This window comes from Sarcophilus harrisii, chromosome 2 (assembly GCF_902635505.1).
Source record: "Sarcophilus harrisii chromosome 2, mSarHar1.11, whole genome shotgun sequence".
Taxonomy (NCBI): Eukaryota; Metazoa; Chordata; class Mammalia; order Dasyuromorphia; family Dasyuridae; genus Sarcophilus; species Sarcophilus harrisii.
The window spans coordinates 163,687,150-163,703,740 of record NC_045427.1 but is presented as its reverse complement, the minus strand read 5'-3'; the positions used below and the strand labels follow the sequence as shown (position 1 = coordinate 163,703,740).

The 16,591-nt window shown below is 33.6% G+C and overlaps 1 protein-coding gene across 3 annotated transcripts in view; it reads left to right on the top strand.

Annotated features, from left to right (window-relative positions):
- PLCB1 (phospholipase C beta 1) overlaps positions 1–16,591 on the top strand; it is an 831,921-nt gene that overhangs the window by 499,425 nt on the left and 315,905 nt on the right. For all 3 annotated transcript variants that reach the window (XM_031951118.1, XM_031951120.1, XM_031951119.1), the window contains one exon: positions 4,533–4,670. In XM_031951118.1, coding sequence (XP_031806978.1) covers positions 4,533–4,670 — 138 coding nt within the window. The remainder of the gene's footprint in view (positions 1–4,532; positions 4,671–16,591) is intronic.

Genomic DNA, 16,591 nt, shown 5'->3' with positions numbered 1-16,591 from the left:
GAAGTTTTCTGGAGGCAGCCTTAATTTCAGTTAATCACTCCAAATACATCCAGGTACTAAAAGTTCACATCTTTTATTGTGTTCTTCAATGTAGCCCGGTTAGTTTTCTTAGAGGCCTATCTTTCTGCTTGGTTTTAAAAGCTCTTGCAGCTTTGTCCTTTGCTCCTGCCTCTGCTTTCTTCAGCCTCCAGCCAGCACCAAGGTGGAAGATGAAAATGAATCTCTCTTGCCTTCGAGAGAAGGCTGGTGGGGTTTCTCCCAGAGTGCTCCTCTCTGACCCCTGGGAATGTTCCCAGGTAACTCTGTCGAGTGGCTCAATGAGGCTCTATTTATGCTGAGTGTAAAAGGCTGACTCCTCCTTCTGGAGGCAGGGATTAAGGGAGGTGTGAATTCAGATATCTCTTTCTAAACCTTGAAATCTCCCAAACATGTGAACTCCAATGAGTACTTAAATATTTCTTGCTTCTATGAGTTCTCTAATGGTGTGACCACAAGCATCGTTTCTATCAGTTGTACTTAGTACCTTGTTTCAAGTTCTGACCCAAAATATCTCCTTCTAAGATCAAATCAATCATATTGAACCATGCTAAATTAGATAATTATTGTCTCTATCAACTCTAATGGGTTAACAGTTTGTAAAGATTCCAACAACCAGTCAGTTCAGTACAGTGATTTTTATTGACTTAGACTATCTCCTTCTCATAATGATTTAATACTAGAGATTTTGAGATTTCATATTCTGAGTCAACTAAGTAACATGTGATGAAATAGACTTATGAAAAAGAAATGTGTTCATATTAAAAATGAACCTAGATCTGTGGTCCCAGGGATATTAATTATTCTGATTGAGACACTTTTTCTGCCATGCAGATTAATATTCTCTCTACAATTTAAAGTCATGAGGAGCTGCCTAGAGCAGTGAAAGGTGATTCATGATTTGTCCAGAATCATATTGCCAATATATGTCTGAAACAGCTCTTAAACCCAAAACCTTTTGGCCCTGAAGCCACCTTGCTATCTAATATATCATACAGCCTCATAGATTAAACATGGGAACAAAGAAATATTTATCTTGTGTAGCTTATTTTGCTGTATTTCCATTTAGTAGCTAAGTATTAATACTTATTAATTAGTATCCTCTAACCACATCTTTCATTTATACTTTGTATAACAGATGATATCCAGTATTGACTCATTTACTAATAATAGCAATATTTACATGATATTTTAAGTTTTATAAAGCACTTTAAAAATATTATTTCATTTGATTCTCATAACAGTCTGGGGAGGTAGGTGTTATTTTTATCAGGCAGTTAGATGGCACAGTGGATAGAGTGACAGGCTTGGAGTCAGGAAAACTCCTAATTTCAAATCTGACCTCAGACATTTACCTGTTTGCCTCAGTTTCTTATGTATAAAATGAGCTAAAAAAAAAAAAAGAATGGCAAAAAGCTCTTGTGTTTTTGCCAAGAAAACCTAAAATGGAGTCATGAAAATTTGGACCCAACTAAAAATATTGACTCTAAAACAACAAATGAAAGATGCTATTATTATCAACACTTTTAGATGAAGAAACAGGCAGACAAAAGGTTAAGTGACTTGCCTAGATCACATGACTAGTTAAGTGTGGAAGGCAGAATTTGAATGTAGGTCCTCTTAATTCCAGGTCAGGTCTGCTGGGATACCTGCTGCTATTATTATTAATACTATTTAGCAGACAGTAGTAGTGGTGGTGGTCATAGTAGTAATAGTAGTAGTAGTAGTAGTAGTAGTAGTAGTAGTAGTAGTAGTAGTAGTAGTGGTAGTGGTAATAGTGGTGGTATTAGTAGTAATAATAGCGGCAGCAGCAACAGTAGCTGTAGTTGTAGTAGTGGTGATGGCTGTTATCATAGTTGCAGAAGTTATAGTTCTTGTCAGTGTAGTATTTTTATGGCCATTATTTGTTATAATGGACAGAACAATATATTTGAAATCAGGAAGACCTGAATCCTACTCCAGATACTAGATGTGTAGCTCGAGGCAAGTTACTTAACTTCTGTTTGCTTCAGTTTCCTGTAAAATAAGAATTTCTAAGTACAATAAGAATAATAGTAATACCTACTGCTGGGGTTTTTGTGAGGATCAAATGAAATATTTGTAAAGCACTTTATAAACTATAAAATATTATACAAATGCTAGCTATTATTATCCCACCCCTTTTTTTTTTCTATTGATGGATGATTCTAGATGTCTGTTTTAGATAAAATTCTCCATTCCAATGGGTAAGTTATATTTGAGATGTGAATATTCCTTCCAGTGATACAGAACAGAGTTTAGCCATTCCTGCCCATTCAATTGCATAATACATATTATAATATGAACATTCTTCATTGTTGTGTCTGGACTGGCTCTCTGGAGGAGACCTAGCAGCCCAAATCCTTGGTCTTAGAAGAGAGCAATAAGGTGGGACTCTTCAAACATAGAGACAGTTTATTCCAAATTCTCTCAGCCTTATATACCCTAATACTCTTCTATAACTATAGCAACACTGTGCATGGTTAACTATATACTGTGTATGGGGACCACATAAACAACTTACTTTTTAATGTAGATGACTCTTTGCCACCTGATATCACTCTGCTTTAATCACAACACAGGTTATCACCGCCCCTGACTTCTCAGGAAGGCTGAGAGCCCTTAGGGGAGATGGGGAGCTGAACCAGACATTGTTAGAACGTTCCCTCAGAGCTGAAGGGTCCAAATTATTTTGGGTGATTTTGGATCTCATTTGGGAAGTTCTATAATGTTCTAAGTTTTGATGCAATAAACATAATATCACCCATAAACAAAAGAATGTAGAACATTAATATCAAGCCATTTTTGTAGCAGACAGACTGTAACTGTCATGGAAGAGACCCAATATAGTTTCTTCATTGAAGGTATTTCATGTAGACTGTGAATTCCTTCAAATACTTCTACTGTATTGGTTATACTGAGTGAGTCAGAAATATTTCTATAAAAATAATTGTTTTGATACTTTAAAAATCTTCACATAATTGGTATGGAGCTACCATTACACATGGAAATCACAATCTTTACATCTGTTCTTAAGATATTATCATTGTTTCCTTGGCTAAAATTATCACCTTTGACCAACTTTCTCCGATTAATCCTCTTTGAATAGATTAGTCTGGACCTCATATAATACTTGAGTCTGCCAAATCACTGTAATGTCTCTATCTTAATTTTACATTAAATTTGACAAAATGGCAAATTTTCTCCATAAACATTAACAAAATGTTGCAAAGCTAAAATCCTCTTTTCATTATAGGTATCTTCTGAATATTTATGCTCAAGTAATATGGCATGAACCTCAAAGCAGTGTAAACCACTACCAAAATGTAGTCTACCAAAATGTAACATAATATTATATCCTTTAAATATAACTCTTCTCAGTCAGTCCTTAGAATGCTATGGTTTTATTCAGGTGTGTTCTAATTAGTAAATTTTTAACAACTGACTCTACAAATATATATATACATACATACATACATATATATATGGCATACCTTAAAATTTAACTTGCATTATTAACCATCTTGGATTTTTACCATCATTTTTTTAAGTCTAGATAATCCACAAAATAATAAATAAAGCCCTGATTTGTAGATCTTGTCATTTTCTTATTTCAAAATGCTCAAAATGAAAATCTAAAAGTGGACTCGTGAAAACTGGTTACAGTATACTGTTGACTTCTTTATAAATTAGGAGCCAAAAGGGAAGGTTAAAATAGTAATTGTCATTTGTTCTTAAGGGTTCAGAAGGGATTTTAAAAATGTATTGGTGATACAATTGGAAGAATAATCCTTGGAGTCTTGGAAGAGCTAAAAGGAGCCTTGCATATGGAATCAAACCTGTGTGTGTGTGTGTGTGTGTGTGTGTGTGTTAGAAGACTGAGCCAAAACAGGATTAGATGAAATGATATAATTTGTCCTTAGTCAAACATGCATTAAGTAACAAGCCCTAAAATTTGAATCCTATTCAAATCTGGTCTGTCTCTATAGATCCAGGTTCTAGTTTCAGCTCTCCTGCTTTTATGAATTAAAAGTAGGAAAATGCTGTTAAACTGATTATATGATCTCCGTGTTTTCAACGTCTAGAATTATATCATCTCTATGGTAACTTTTGAAGTTAAAAAAGCAGATAAATTTTAAAATAATTATAGCATTTAAATAAAATCATTTTATTATATCAATATTTAAAAAATGACTTCAGAGGCAGTTATGTGGTATAGTGGGAGTCAGGAACACTGGAGCTTAAATGATGTTTCAGACACTTACTGCTTTGTGATCTTAGAAAAGGCACCTAATCTCTATCAACCTCACTTACTTCATCATAAAAGGAGAACAATTACACTCCTACTACATATTGTGGTTGTGAAATTTTAGTCAAATAATATATGTAAAGCGTTTAGTAAACCTCAAAAAACAGTATGTGAATATTAGCATTTATATTACCATATGCTGATTGATTTTCCAATATTTATTTTCTAGGACCCAAAATTACGTGAGCTCTTGGATGTGGGGAACATTGGACGCTTGGAACATCGAATGATAACTGTGGTGTATGGTCCGGATTTGGTCAACATTTCCTATTTGAACTTAGTGGCATTTCAAGAAGAAGTAGCCAAGGTATAGTCTATTAAATTAAAGCTCTTAAATAGATTAGAAGAATGCTGATTCTTACACTGCTTTGAGGTTCATGCCATATTACTTGAGCATAAATATTCAGAAGATACCTATAATGAAAAGAGGATTTTAGCTTTGCAACATTTTGCTAATGTTTATGGAGAAAATTTGCCATTTTGTCAAATTTAATGTAAAATTAAGATAGAGACATTACAGTGATTTAGTACTTGAAAGGAACTTTTTTGTCCATAAAATCATTAAACAGCTTCCACTGACAATATCAGGTGGTCAATGGTTGCTTTTTTCCCTTTTTAATCTCATCAATCTCTCTTGCATCCTCTTTTCCATTTCTATCCTATATACTAGCACAGGCCTGTTTTGTCAGTCATCTGGACTATAGCGGCTTCTGACCCAATCTTTCTTCTTTCATTCTGCCCCTTTTACTAGATTTATCACACAACTGTTAGAAAAAATGCTCCTTGTACACAGATCTCTTCCATCAAGCAATATTCTGATATCCCACCTACAAGTCAACATGGATTCTTTATTTCTTTGCCAGTGGAAATTCTGCCAAGCTAAAAGACACTTAACATTGTAATATAGGCCACCAAGTAAAAATATGGGGACAGGGAAGAGAAATTTAACGACTCATGAGACAGTATTCTAAGGTTCATAGTTGGTGATCTTTGTTGATGGAGTGCTATTTCCAGTGCAATCACAGACCTTTGAAGTGACTAAGGGAAATTTTGCAGATTGGATAATTTCATTCACCTTCTTGGGACTATTCAATGATCCCTTAATAACTACTAAGGACCTTGAGAGCAGGGAAGACATTAGATTTGGAATTTGAAGACTTGGATGATCTTGAGCAAATTAATAATAAAAATAATCAAATAATCTTAATTTCTTAATCACTAAAGTGATAGCTTTAGACTAGATTTGATAAGATCCTTTCCAGCTTTAAAGTTAAGCTCCATGAAATGCCAGAGTAAATTGGCAACACTTTAATTCTGACTATTTCACATGATTGCAATCCACATTGCCATGTTGTAACTGAAAAGGACTGCATGTAATTTCAAATATTATGCTACACATTGCTCTGTATCCTCTTTGCTCCCTCTACAACTCTGTTGGGCTGACTACATTGTTCTAATGCCAAATGAACACTTGCCAAAAAAATTATTTTATCAAGAGCTCACACAGGGTAAGTGCTCACAAAGTGGTTGGAAAAAGTGGTATAAGGGCACTCTCAAGATCTTTCTTAAGAATTTTAGAACTGACTTGTGATGTGAGAAACACTGGCACAGGAGTGCCTAGCATAGAATACCCTTATTAGAGAAGGTTCTATGCTGTATGAGCAAAGCAGACTTGAATTAGCTCAGACAAGTTATAAATGCAAAGTTAGAGAATCCATCCGAAATGTTCATAGGGACTACTTGTGTATAACTTGATGCAGAGCATTCTGAGCTCATATTGGTCTGATCAGTCACAACTGGGCATATTAACTTGACTCAAATGTAGTGATGTAATTTTAGTCTTCTTTGAAAACAATGAACAACAACCAACCAATTTGTATTCCTGGAACATCTTTTTCTCCACTTCTGTCTATTGAAATTCTACTCAGTTTTTAAGACAAAGCACAAATGCCATTTCCTTCATGAATTCTTTCCTTTCAAATATGTTTATATATGTGTCTTATCTCCCCTATTAAATTGTGAACTCCACTGAGATAAGGACAAAGTATCATTGTATGACCCCCCAACTACTTTGCATGGTATTTTGAATACAGATGATACTTAATAAATTTTATGGCTAAGGTCTTCCTTTCTTATGCATGTAGGGAGACAGTTTGTCTCTATGTTCACTATCCAGCAAGGGAGTTTATTTTATTGCATACAGTATCCCAGTTAGGCACCAATCTAATTAAGTTACTATGTTTGCCAGTTCTCCCATTCCTCACACTATTGCCAATTGCCTAGGTACTCTAGTTCCATGCTTTATGTCTCTGTCTTGCACTAAAAGAATTCCTTGTTTCAAGGTCAGACTAAGGAAATGCAGATAGTTAATATTAAGTTTTTTGTTCCTATTCCAAAAGGAAAACAAGGGGAAAAAAGATGAAGAGAAAGAATTATCTAGGTCCTAGAAAGAAGATATGTAATCCTTTTCTCATACTAGGATCATCAGAAATTGACCCATGAGTCTTTTAGTGAATCAACTCAGGCAGGGAGAAAAATAATTCAAAGAGATAAAAGAGCAGGGAAAATTATTTTATTCTGCAAGTATTTGTTAAATGTTGAAGTCTGAAGGCTCCTTTGTAAAACAACAAGAAAAGCAATATAGCAATCAAGAAAATATACATTGGAATGGTCATGTAAAAACTAGGGCAATCAATCTATCTAGAAATATTGTGTTTTTTTTTTCATTAGGAGATTATTTACTGGTAATATTTTAAACTGTTGAACCTATTTGTTTGGGTGCTCAATTCACCATTAGAGACCACAGCATCTTCATAATTTAAAAGATAACGTTTGAGAGTTATAATGGCCAAAAGAGTCATTATCCTTTAGTTAAATTGGTAAACTAATTAATCAGGTGAATGAAATAGCTGAATTAGCCACCAAGTGGTACTTTACTTTAGTCCCTAGGCTTGGGAGTTCCCCTCCCCTGCCCTTGGTGCTGAGTACCATGGTTACTCTCCCTTTATTCAAGCTTCTTCAAAGTTAGCCAGGCTAGTCCTCAAACAACAAACAGAATCTATCATCAGACTCTTCCTCCGAACCTTATAAACTTATTAGTCACTACAAAAGGGAGTACTCTACTGGCATTGTCTATGAGAGCCTAGGACCAATGATAAAAATGAAAGTGGGATTTCAGTGGAGAGAGGCCATTGGAGCATGCAGTTAAATGGAACAATTTTCATCTTTAGTATACATAACTTGAAGATATATATATATATATATATATATATATATATATATACTCCTCCATGCTGACCTCCCTTATATATGTTATTCTTCAAGTTCTTAGAATATAAATCTAGTTAAACAGGGTAGCATAAAAACATTCAAGTTATGCATATTATCTAGATCATTTAAGATTTTATGCATTATGTGAACATAGTATATGTTACCACAGTTAGTATTTGTTACATTCTTTTATTCGTGTTCTGTATACATTATCTACATTTACATTATAGAAAGCAACTCAATCTTTCTGCTCATATTGAGACAAATATTGATGTATATACTCAATTTCTTTTTAAAAAAAAATTTAGAATGAGTTTACATAAAAAATCCAAATAGCATCAGATTTATTTTAGTTTTAAAGTACCAAGAAAGGGGGAAAAAAAACTGCTATCTTCTTCTAGCATGAGGAAGAATTTTGCAAGCTTCTGTTACAATGAAGACTTAGTTGGAATCTTAAATTATGCTAATATTTGTGAGATGGAGGAATCCTTGATAGGTAGGAGAAGGAATATTAAGAGGATTACAAGAAAAATAATTTGTAAACCTTGATTTCCTAAATCATCCTATATTAATTTCCCATAATGTATCCAGTTTATAATATTGGAACAGTTCTCATAATTTAGATGGATATGGAACAAGGTGAATGACAAAACTCAAAACATAGCCACTAATGGTTCAATGACAGCTTGGTAGAGTCCTCAGGGGAGCATTCCAAGGCTCTTATGACAGTTAACATTCCATCAATGACATGGATAAAGGCAGAAATAGTTGACTCATCAGATTTGTAGATGCTGCAAAACTGGAGGGCTAACTAACATGCTGCATGGCAGAGTTTAAATTCAAAATAATTTTGACATCCTAGAGTCTCCAGCTCAAAATAATAAGTTGGATTTCTTAGAGATGTGTGTAAATCTTATGTGCGGATTCAAAAAAAATCAACTTCATACCCTCACCTGGGATACTGAGTGCATTCTGGCCACTATAATTTTGAAGCATGATAGAGATTATCTAGAGAAAGGAAAGAAAAGAAAAAAAAGAAAGAAAGAGAGAGGGGGAAGGAGGAGGGAGAGAAGGAAGGAGAAGAGGGAGGGAGGAAGAAGGAAGGAAGGAAGGAAGGAAGAAAGGAAGGAAAGAAAAGAAAGGGAAGGAAGGAAGGAAAGGGAAGGGAAGGGAAGGAAAGAAGGAAATAAGGAAAGGAAGGAAGGAAAGGAAAGGAGAGAAGGAGGGAGGGAGGGAGGAAGGGAGGGAAAGGAAGAAGGAAGGAAGGAAGGAGGGAGGGAGGGAGAAAGGAAGGAAGGAAAAGAAAGAAACAGACAAGAGCAATCTTCAGTATTTTTAAGGATTTTCAAGTGGAGGAGGTATTAAACTTATTCTTTTGGATCCTAAATGTTAGAAGCATCTAGAAATAATAAAGTGGCACAGTAGATAGAGTGCTGGACCATAAGTCAGGAAAACCTGAGTACAAATCCAAACCTGTGTGTGATCCCACTCAACTCATTCAACTTCTGTTTACTTTAGCTTTTATATCACCAAAATAAGGATAATAATAGCACTTCCTACATTTCAATATTTTTGTGAGGATCAGATATGATGACATTTATAAAGCATTTTTCTAAGTTTAAAACACTACATAAATGCTAAGGTAAAGCAAAAACAAAATGTAGAAAATGAAGAGTCAAATTTAGGTTTTATATCAGGAAATATTCCTCTTAGAGCCAACTCAAAATTAGAATGGCTTACCTTAGAAAAGAGTGTTGAAGTCTTCATTAAACGTGTTTAACAATGGCTGTTATGGCCATTAGAGGGCATTTTATTACAGTAAAGGTTGAACTGGATGGAATGCTTTCCAATTCTAAAATCCTGGCATTCTGTGATTTGTGTATATTAAGAAAAATTACATAAATCTTTCCTTGATATTAAACATTGCTTGTTATTTTCAAAATTAAATTTACTAGGGTTCATGTATTACGTGATACTTCTGACAGGTAGATTTGACACATTTGATTTCCTGATGATTCACCATAAGGAATGAATTTAAGCATCATTCTCTATAAGGGATAGCTAATATTGTCTTGCTCACTATTTTCCCATTAGGGTTTTGTGTTCCTCAATTTTATGAAGTCCACTTTTTTTTAAAATGTAATAGCCTTTTATTTATAGGTTATATGTATGGGTAACTTTACAGCATTAACAATTGCCAAACCTCTTGTTCTAATTTTTCACCTCTTACCCTCCACCCCTCCCCCAGATGGCAGGATGACCAGTAGATGTTAAATATGTCAAAATATAAATTAGATACACAATAAGTATACATGACCAAACTGTTATTTTGCTGTACAAAAAGAATCAGACTCTGAAATATTGTACAATTAGCTTGTGAAGGAAATAAAAAATGCAGATGGGCATAAATATAGGAATTGGGAATTCAATGTAATGGTTTTTAGTCATCTCCCAGAGTTCTTTCTCTGGGCGTAGCTGGTTCAGTTCATTACTGCTCCATTGGAAATGATTTGGTTGATCTCATTGCTGAGGATGGATATGAAGTCCACCTTTAAGACATATCGTCTTGAAGGCATTCCAGCAGCATTTTGGTGTTCTGGTATAATTAAGAAAGCAACAGGGCATCTCCTTTGTTTTCACTTAACAGTGATGGCAGGAAGATTTCCACTCTTCCCATACCTCGGGATTTGCATAGCCATAAAGAGCCTTGAGATTTACAAACAATTTTACTCTCAAAAAACAATTTACATATTTTAATTGACAGTATTGTGTTACATTATTAGACTTTTGATTTAAGCTCTTAGGTTTTTTATTAGCATCATATATCATTTCCCAAGCCTGATTTTCCCAGTATGTAAAGTACTTACTAATAAATATGTCTCTTTTGAAAGTTATTCATTTTCACAGAGGGATACTTTAAACTGTGATAGTCTTGTTTGATAATATCAACAATAATTTAGCAAAGACTTAGGAGATAACTCTAAGCAAAACCTAATATTATAACTAGTATTTAAAGATTTCTCAAAATTTCTTTAACTATAAGTGCCTGTCTCATACTTCTCCTAATGTAGGTCCATATTGGGTATTGAATTGTCCTCCAATATTTATTGAACTATAACTAATACTTTAAAGGAACTATAATCTTACTATGGGTATTTTCTCCATTGGTATTGAAAGAAACTCATTTTTTTTGTACAGATTACATATTTTTATTCTTTGGAATAGTGTCTTCCACAGAAGATCTGTCCAACATATTGGAGGTTCCTTTCTTCAAGTTTTTGACTAAATTAGTGACTAATTAGTAGAAAAGAACTTTAAACTTTTTTAATGTGTTTTTTTAACACACATTACTTTATGAATCATATTGGGAGAGAAAAATCAGAGCAAAAGGAAAAAAACATGCAAGAGATAAAAAACAAACAAAAAAAAAGAAGTGGACATAGCATATGTAGATTTACATTCAGTCTTTTTTGTTCTTTATTTGGATGCAGATGGCATTTTCTTTTAAAGTCTATTGGGATTGCTTTAGATCACAGTAAGAACAAGACTTTCTTAGTTGATCATAGAACATTCTTGCTATTATTACGTATAATGTCTTCCTGGTTCTGCTTATTTCATTCAGCATCATTTCATGGAAATCTTTTCATGCCTTTCTAAAGTAAGATTGTTCATCATTTTTTTTATAGAACAATAATATTCCATAACCTTCATATACCACAATTTGTTTGGCCATTCCCCAATTAATGGGCATCTATCCATTTTCCAATTCTTTGCCACCACAAAAAGAGATGCAGTAAACACTTTTTGCACATATGAGTCTTTTCCCCTCCTTTATGATTCCCTTGGAATACAGATCCAGAAATGATACCACTGGATCAAAGGGAATGGATAATTTTATAGCCCTTTAGGCATAATTTCAGATTGGTCTCCAGAATGATTGGATCATTTCACAATTCCATCAACAATGTATTAATGTCCTAATTTTCTCATATTCTTTCCAACATTTATCATTATCTTTTCCTGTCATTTTAGCTAATCTGAGAGGTGTGAGGTGGTATCTCAGAGCTGTTTTAATTTCCATTTTTCTAATCAATAGTGATTTAGAGCATTTTTTCATATAGCTATAGATGATTTTAATTTTTTCATTTGAAAACTAACTGTTCATAACTTTCACCATTTATCAATTGGGGAATGACTTGTATTTTTACAAATTTGACAGAGTTCTTTATATATTTTAGAATTGAGACCTTTATCAAAGAATCTGGCTGTAAAGATTTTTTCCCAGATTTGTACTTTCCTTTTAATCTTGTATCTGTTGATTTTGTTTGTGTAAAAACTTTTTAATTTACTGTAATCAAAGCTGTCCATTTTGTCTTTCTTAATGTGCTCTAATTTTTCTTGGTCATAAATCTCTCCCTTCTCCAAAGATATTCTGACATATAATTTTCCAGTTTTCCCAAATATTTTTGTCAAATAGTGAGTTTTTATTCCAGAACCTGGAGTTTGGGAGTTTATCAAAAAGTAGATTGCTTTAGGTTTTGATTAATGTGTCATGTATAGCTAATCTATTCCACTATTTCTTAGCCAGTACTAAATGGTTTTGATGGCTGCTGTTTTATAAAATAGTTGTAGGTTTGGTACTGCTAAGCCACCATCCTTTGTATTTTTTTTTCCATTAATTCCCTTGATATTCTTGATCTTTTGTTCTTCCAGATTAATTTTGTTATTATTTTGTTTTGATAGTTTTATTGGTATAGCACTGAATAAGTAGAGAAATTTAGGCAGAATTGTCTCTTTATTATATTAGCTCAGTCTATTCATGAGCAATTGATATTTTTCTAATTGTTTAGATCTGACCTTATTGTGTGTTTTGTAATTGTGTTCATGTAGTTCTTGGGTTTGTTTTGGCAGGAAACCCCAAGTATTTTATTTTGTCTACAGTAATTTTAAGTGGAATTTCTCTTTCTATCTTTTGCTGATGGGCTTTTCAGTAGTATGTAGAAATGCTGGTGATTTGGATGAGTTTATTTTATATCCTGCAACTTTCCTAGAGCTGTAAATTGTTTCCAGAAGGTTTTTGGATGGTTTTCTAGGATTCTCTAAGTATATCATTATGTCATCTGCAAAGAGTGATAATTTTATATCCTCATTTCCTTTCATTTCTTTCATTTCTTTTTCTTTTCTTATTGATAAAATCAACATTTCAAGTACAATGTTGAATAATATAGTGATAATGGGCATCTTTTTTTTCACCCTTGATCTTACTGAGAATGAGTTCAGCTTCTCTCCATTGCAAATGATGCTTAGTTTAGGTTTTAGATAGATACAGCTTATTATTTTAAGGATATCTCTCTTTATCCCTATGTTCTCTAATATTTTTAATAGTAATGGGTGCTGTATTTTATCAAAAACTTTTTTACATCTATTGATATTATCATATGATTTCTGTTGGTTTTGTCATTGATATGGTCCATTATGGTAATAGTTTTCCTGATATTTATCCAGCCCTGCATTCCTGATATAAATTCCACTTGGTCATAATGTATTATCTTGCTGATAAGTTGCTGTAATACCTTTACTAATATTTTATTTAACATTTTTGCATCAGTATTCATTAGGGAGATTGGTTTGTAATTTTCTTTCTCTTTTGGCTCTTCCTGGTTTAGGTATCTGTACTATATTTGTGTCATAGAAGAAATTTGGCAGGACTCCTTTATCTTTTTTTCCAAACAGTTTACATAGTATTGGAATTAATTGTTCTTTAAATGTTTGGTAGAATTCTCTTGTAAATCCATCTGGTCCTGGAGATTTTTTCTTAGGAAGTTCATTAATGGGTTGTGTTTAATTTCTTTTTCTAAAATGGGATTATTTAATTAATGTATTTTGTCTTCTGTTACTCTGAACTGTAATGTTCTTCTCTGAAATGTATTGTTCTCTGGGAGCAGGTTTCTTGGGGGGCTTCTGGGAGCAGCCTTCATTTCAGTTCAGAGTAATAATCTCCTCAAATGCAGTCAGGAGTTAAAGTCCAAATCCTTTATTATCTCCTTCAAAATAGTCCAGTTAGCTTTGTTAGAGGCCTATCTCTCTCCTTGTCCCTGCCGCTAGTCCTTTGTCTCTTCCTGCTTCTGCCTCTAGCTCCCTCCGAATGTCTCCAGCCAGCACAGGGGTGGAAAATGGAATGAATCTGTCTCCTCTGGGGGTGGGCTTATCCATTAGTGGGCTTGTCCTTTAGTGGGCTCCTCCTTATATATGCTCTCTTAAAGGTGTGAATCTTGTAGAACTCTAATAAGTACTAAGTACATTAGTGAACTAGAGAACTGTTAAGTACCATGCTAAATTAGATAACTGACTTAGCACCTTGTAAGAATCCTAACACTGAACAATTTATATTTTTGTAAATATTCATCCATTTCGGCAAATAAATTAATTCATCCATTTTAACAAAGAAATCAAAGCAATATTTAGGAGCTTTTTTTGCCCAACTGTATGATAGTAAGTTTGACAAAATAGTTTCTAATTATTGCTTTAATTTTTTTTTTTTATTTGTGGTAAGTTTACTCTTCATTTTTGATGCTGGTGATTTGTTTTTTTTTTTTTTTTTTTCTTTCTTCTTTCTGATCAAATTAAAGGTTTATTTATTTTGTTGGGTTTTTTTCATAAAACCAACTCTTGTTTTATTTATTAGTTCAAAAGTTTTCTTAGTTTCTATTTTATTAATCTCTCCTTTGAGTTTCAGAATTTCTAATTTGATTGGGGGGTTTTAATTTGTTCTTTTTCCAGCTTTTTTAATTGCATGCCTAATTCACTGATCTTTTTCCTCTATTTTATTCATGTAGCTATTAGAGATATAAAATTTGCCCTAAGAACTGTTTTGGCTGCATCCCATAGGTTTTGGTATATTATCTCATTATTGTCATTCTTTGAATGACAGCTTCTGGGATTTGTTATTTGACCCACTCATTCTTTAGAATTAGACTAAAAACCAATTGGAAATTTCTTTCCGTAGCCCTTTATTGAATATAATTTTTAGGGCATTGACGTCAGAAAAGGAACCATTTACTATTTCTGCCTTTATGCATTTGCTTGTGTGGTTTTTATCCCCTAATATATGGTCAGCTTTTGTGTAGGTGCCATGTACTGTTGAGAAAAAAGTGTATTACTTTCTGTTTCTATTCAATTTTCTCCAGAGATCTATCATACCTAATTTTTTCTAGGATCCTATTAATCTCCTTAGTTTCTTTCTTGTTTATTTTGTGGTTATATTTGTCTGATTCTGAAAAGGGAAAGTTGAGGTCCCCCACTAGCATAGTTTTGTAATTTATTTCTTCTTGTACCTGACTTAAAATCTTCTCTAGGAATTTTCCTGCTTTACCACTTAATGTAAATACACATTTAGTTTCATTTCCACTTCATTGTTTATGATAGCCTTTATCAAAATATATGTACTTTTCTTTCTTCTCTCTTTCAATAAGATCTATTTTTACTTTTGCTTTATCTGAGATCAGAATTGCTATCCCTGCTTTTTTAGTTCAGGTGAAGCATAATAAATTCTGTTCCAGCCTTTTATCTTTACTTTGTGGGTGTCTCTCACCATGTCAAATGTGTTTCTTGTAAACAACATATTTCAGGATTTTGTTTTTTTAATCCTCTCTGCTATGTGCTTATCTTTTGTGAGAGAGTTCATCCCATTCACACTTACAGTTATGATTACTATCTATGTATTTCCCTCCATGCTATTTTTGCCCCTGTATATTCATTTGTTCTCTCTTCCCACCCTGTCCTTAGTGATGTGTGTGTGTGTGTGTGTGTGTGTGTGTGTGTATGTGTGTGTAGTGGGTTTTTTTTTACCCCACTCAGTACCTTATCTCCTACCACCCTTCACCTTTCTCTTCATGTTTTTTAACCCACTCCACCTACAATCTTGTCTTTTATCAATCCTTCCCCCTTTCTCTTTCCTTTTCTCCTAGTGTTTCTGCCTTCCTTTATATCCTGTCCCTCCCTTTATAGCCTGTCCCTCCCTTTTCTTTGCCTCTTTCTCCTCCTACTTCTTTATAGGATTAGGTAAATTTCTATACTCAATTGAATGATTGTTATTTCCTCTGAGAGCCAAAATTGAGGAGATCAAGTTTCAGACACTGCTCATCCCCCTCCCTTTTTTCCCTCCATTATAATAGGTCTTTTTTTTTTCATGTGAACTAATTTGTCCCATTATATCTCCTCTTTCCTTTTTCCAGTACAGATCTTTTCCCACCCCTTAATGTCTTTCTCTTTGATGTCATCACATCAGAGTCCATTCACAACCGTACCCCCAGTCCATGTGATGCCCTGCTTTGTCTGTTCCATGACAGATATAGTTCTTCAAGAGTTATAGATATTTTCCTAGCTAGGTTTGTAAACAATTTAACCCTTAAATAATATATATTTTCCCCCTGTTTACCTTTCTAAGTTTCTCTTGAGTTCTGTGTTTATAGATTAGATTTTCTATTCAATTCTGTTTTTTTTTTTTTTTCCAATAGAAATGATTGAAAGTCTCTTACTTCATTAAAACTCCATTGCTTCCCCTAAAAAATAATGCTGAACCTCCCTGGGTAGTTAATTTTTTATTGTAAACCCAAGTCCTTTGCCTTTTGGAATATGGTATTCCAGGCCCTCAGATCCTGGGTAATCTTGACTTTTGCTCCTTGATATTTGAATTATTTTTGTCTGGAAGTTTGAAGTATTTTTTTCCTTGAGATTTTAGTTTTGGAAGTTTTACAACAATGTTACTTGGGATTTTCCTCTTTCCAGAGGTGATTGATGGATTCTTTCAATGAGTATTTACCCCCTCTGTTTGTAGAATAGTGGGGCTGTTTTCCTTAATGGTCTCTTGTAGAATGTCATCCAGGCTCGTTTTTTGGTCATGGCTTTCAGGTTAGGCCAATAATTTTTAAATTGTCTCTTTTGGATCTATTTTCCAGG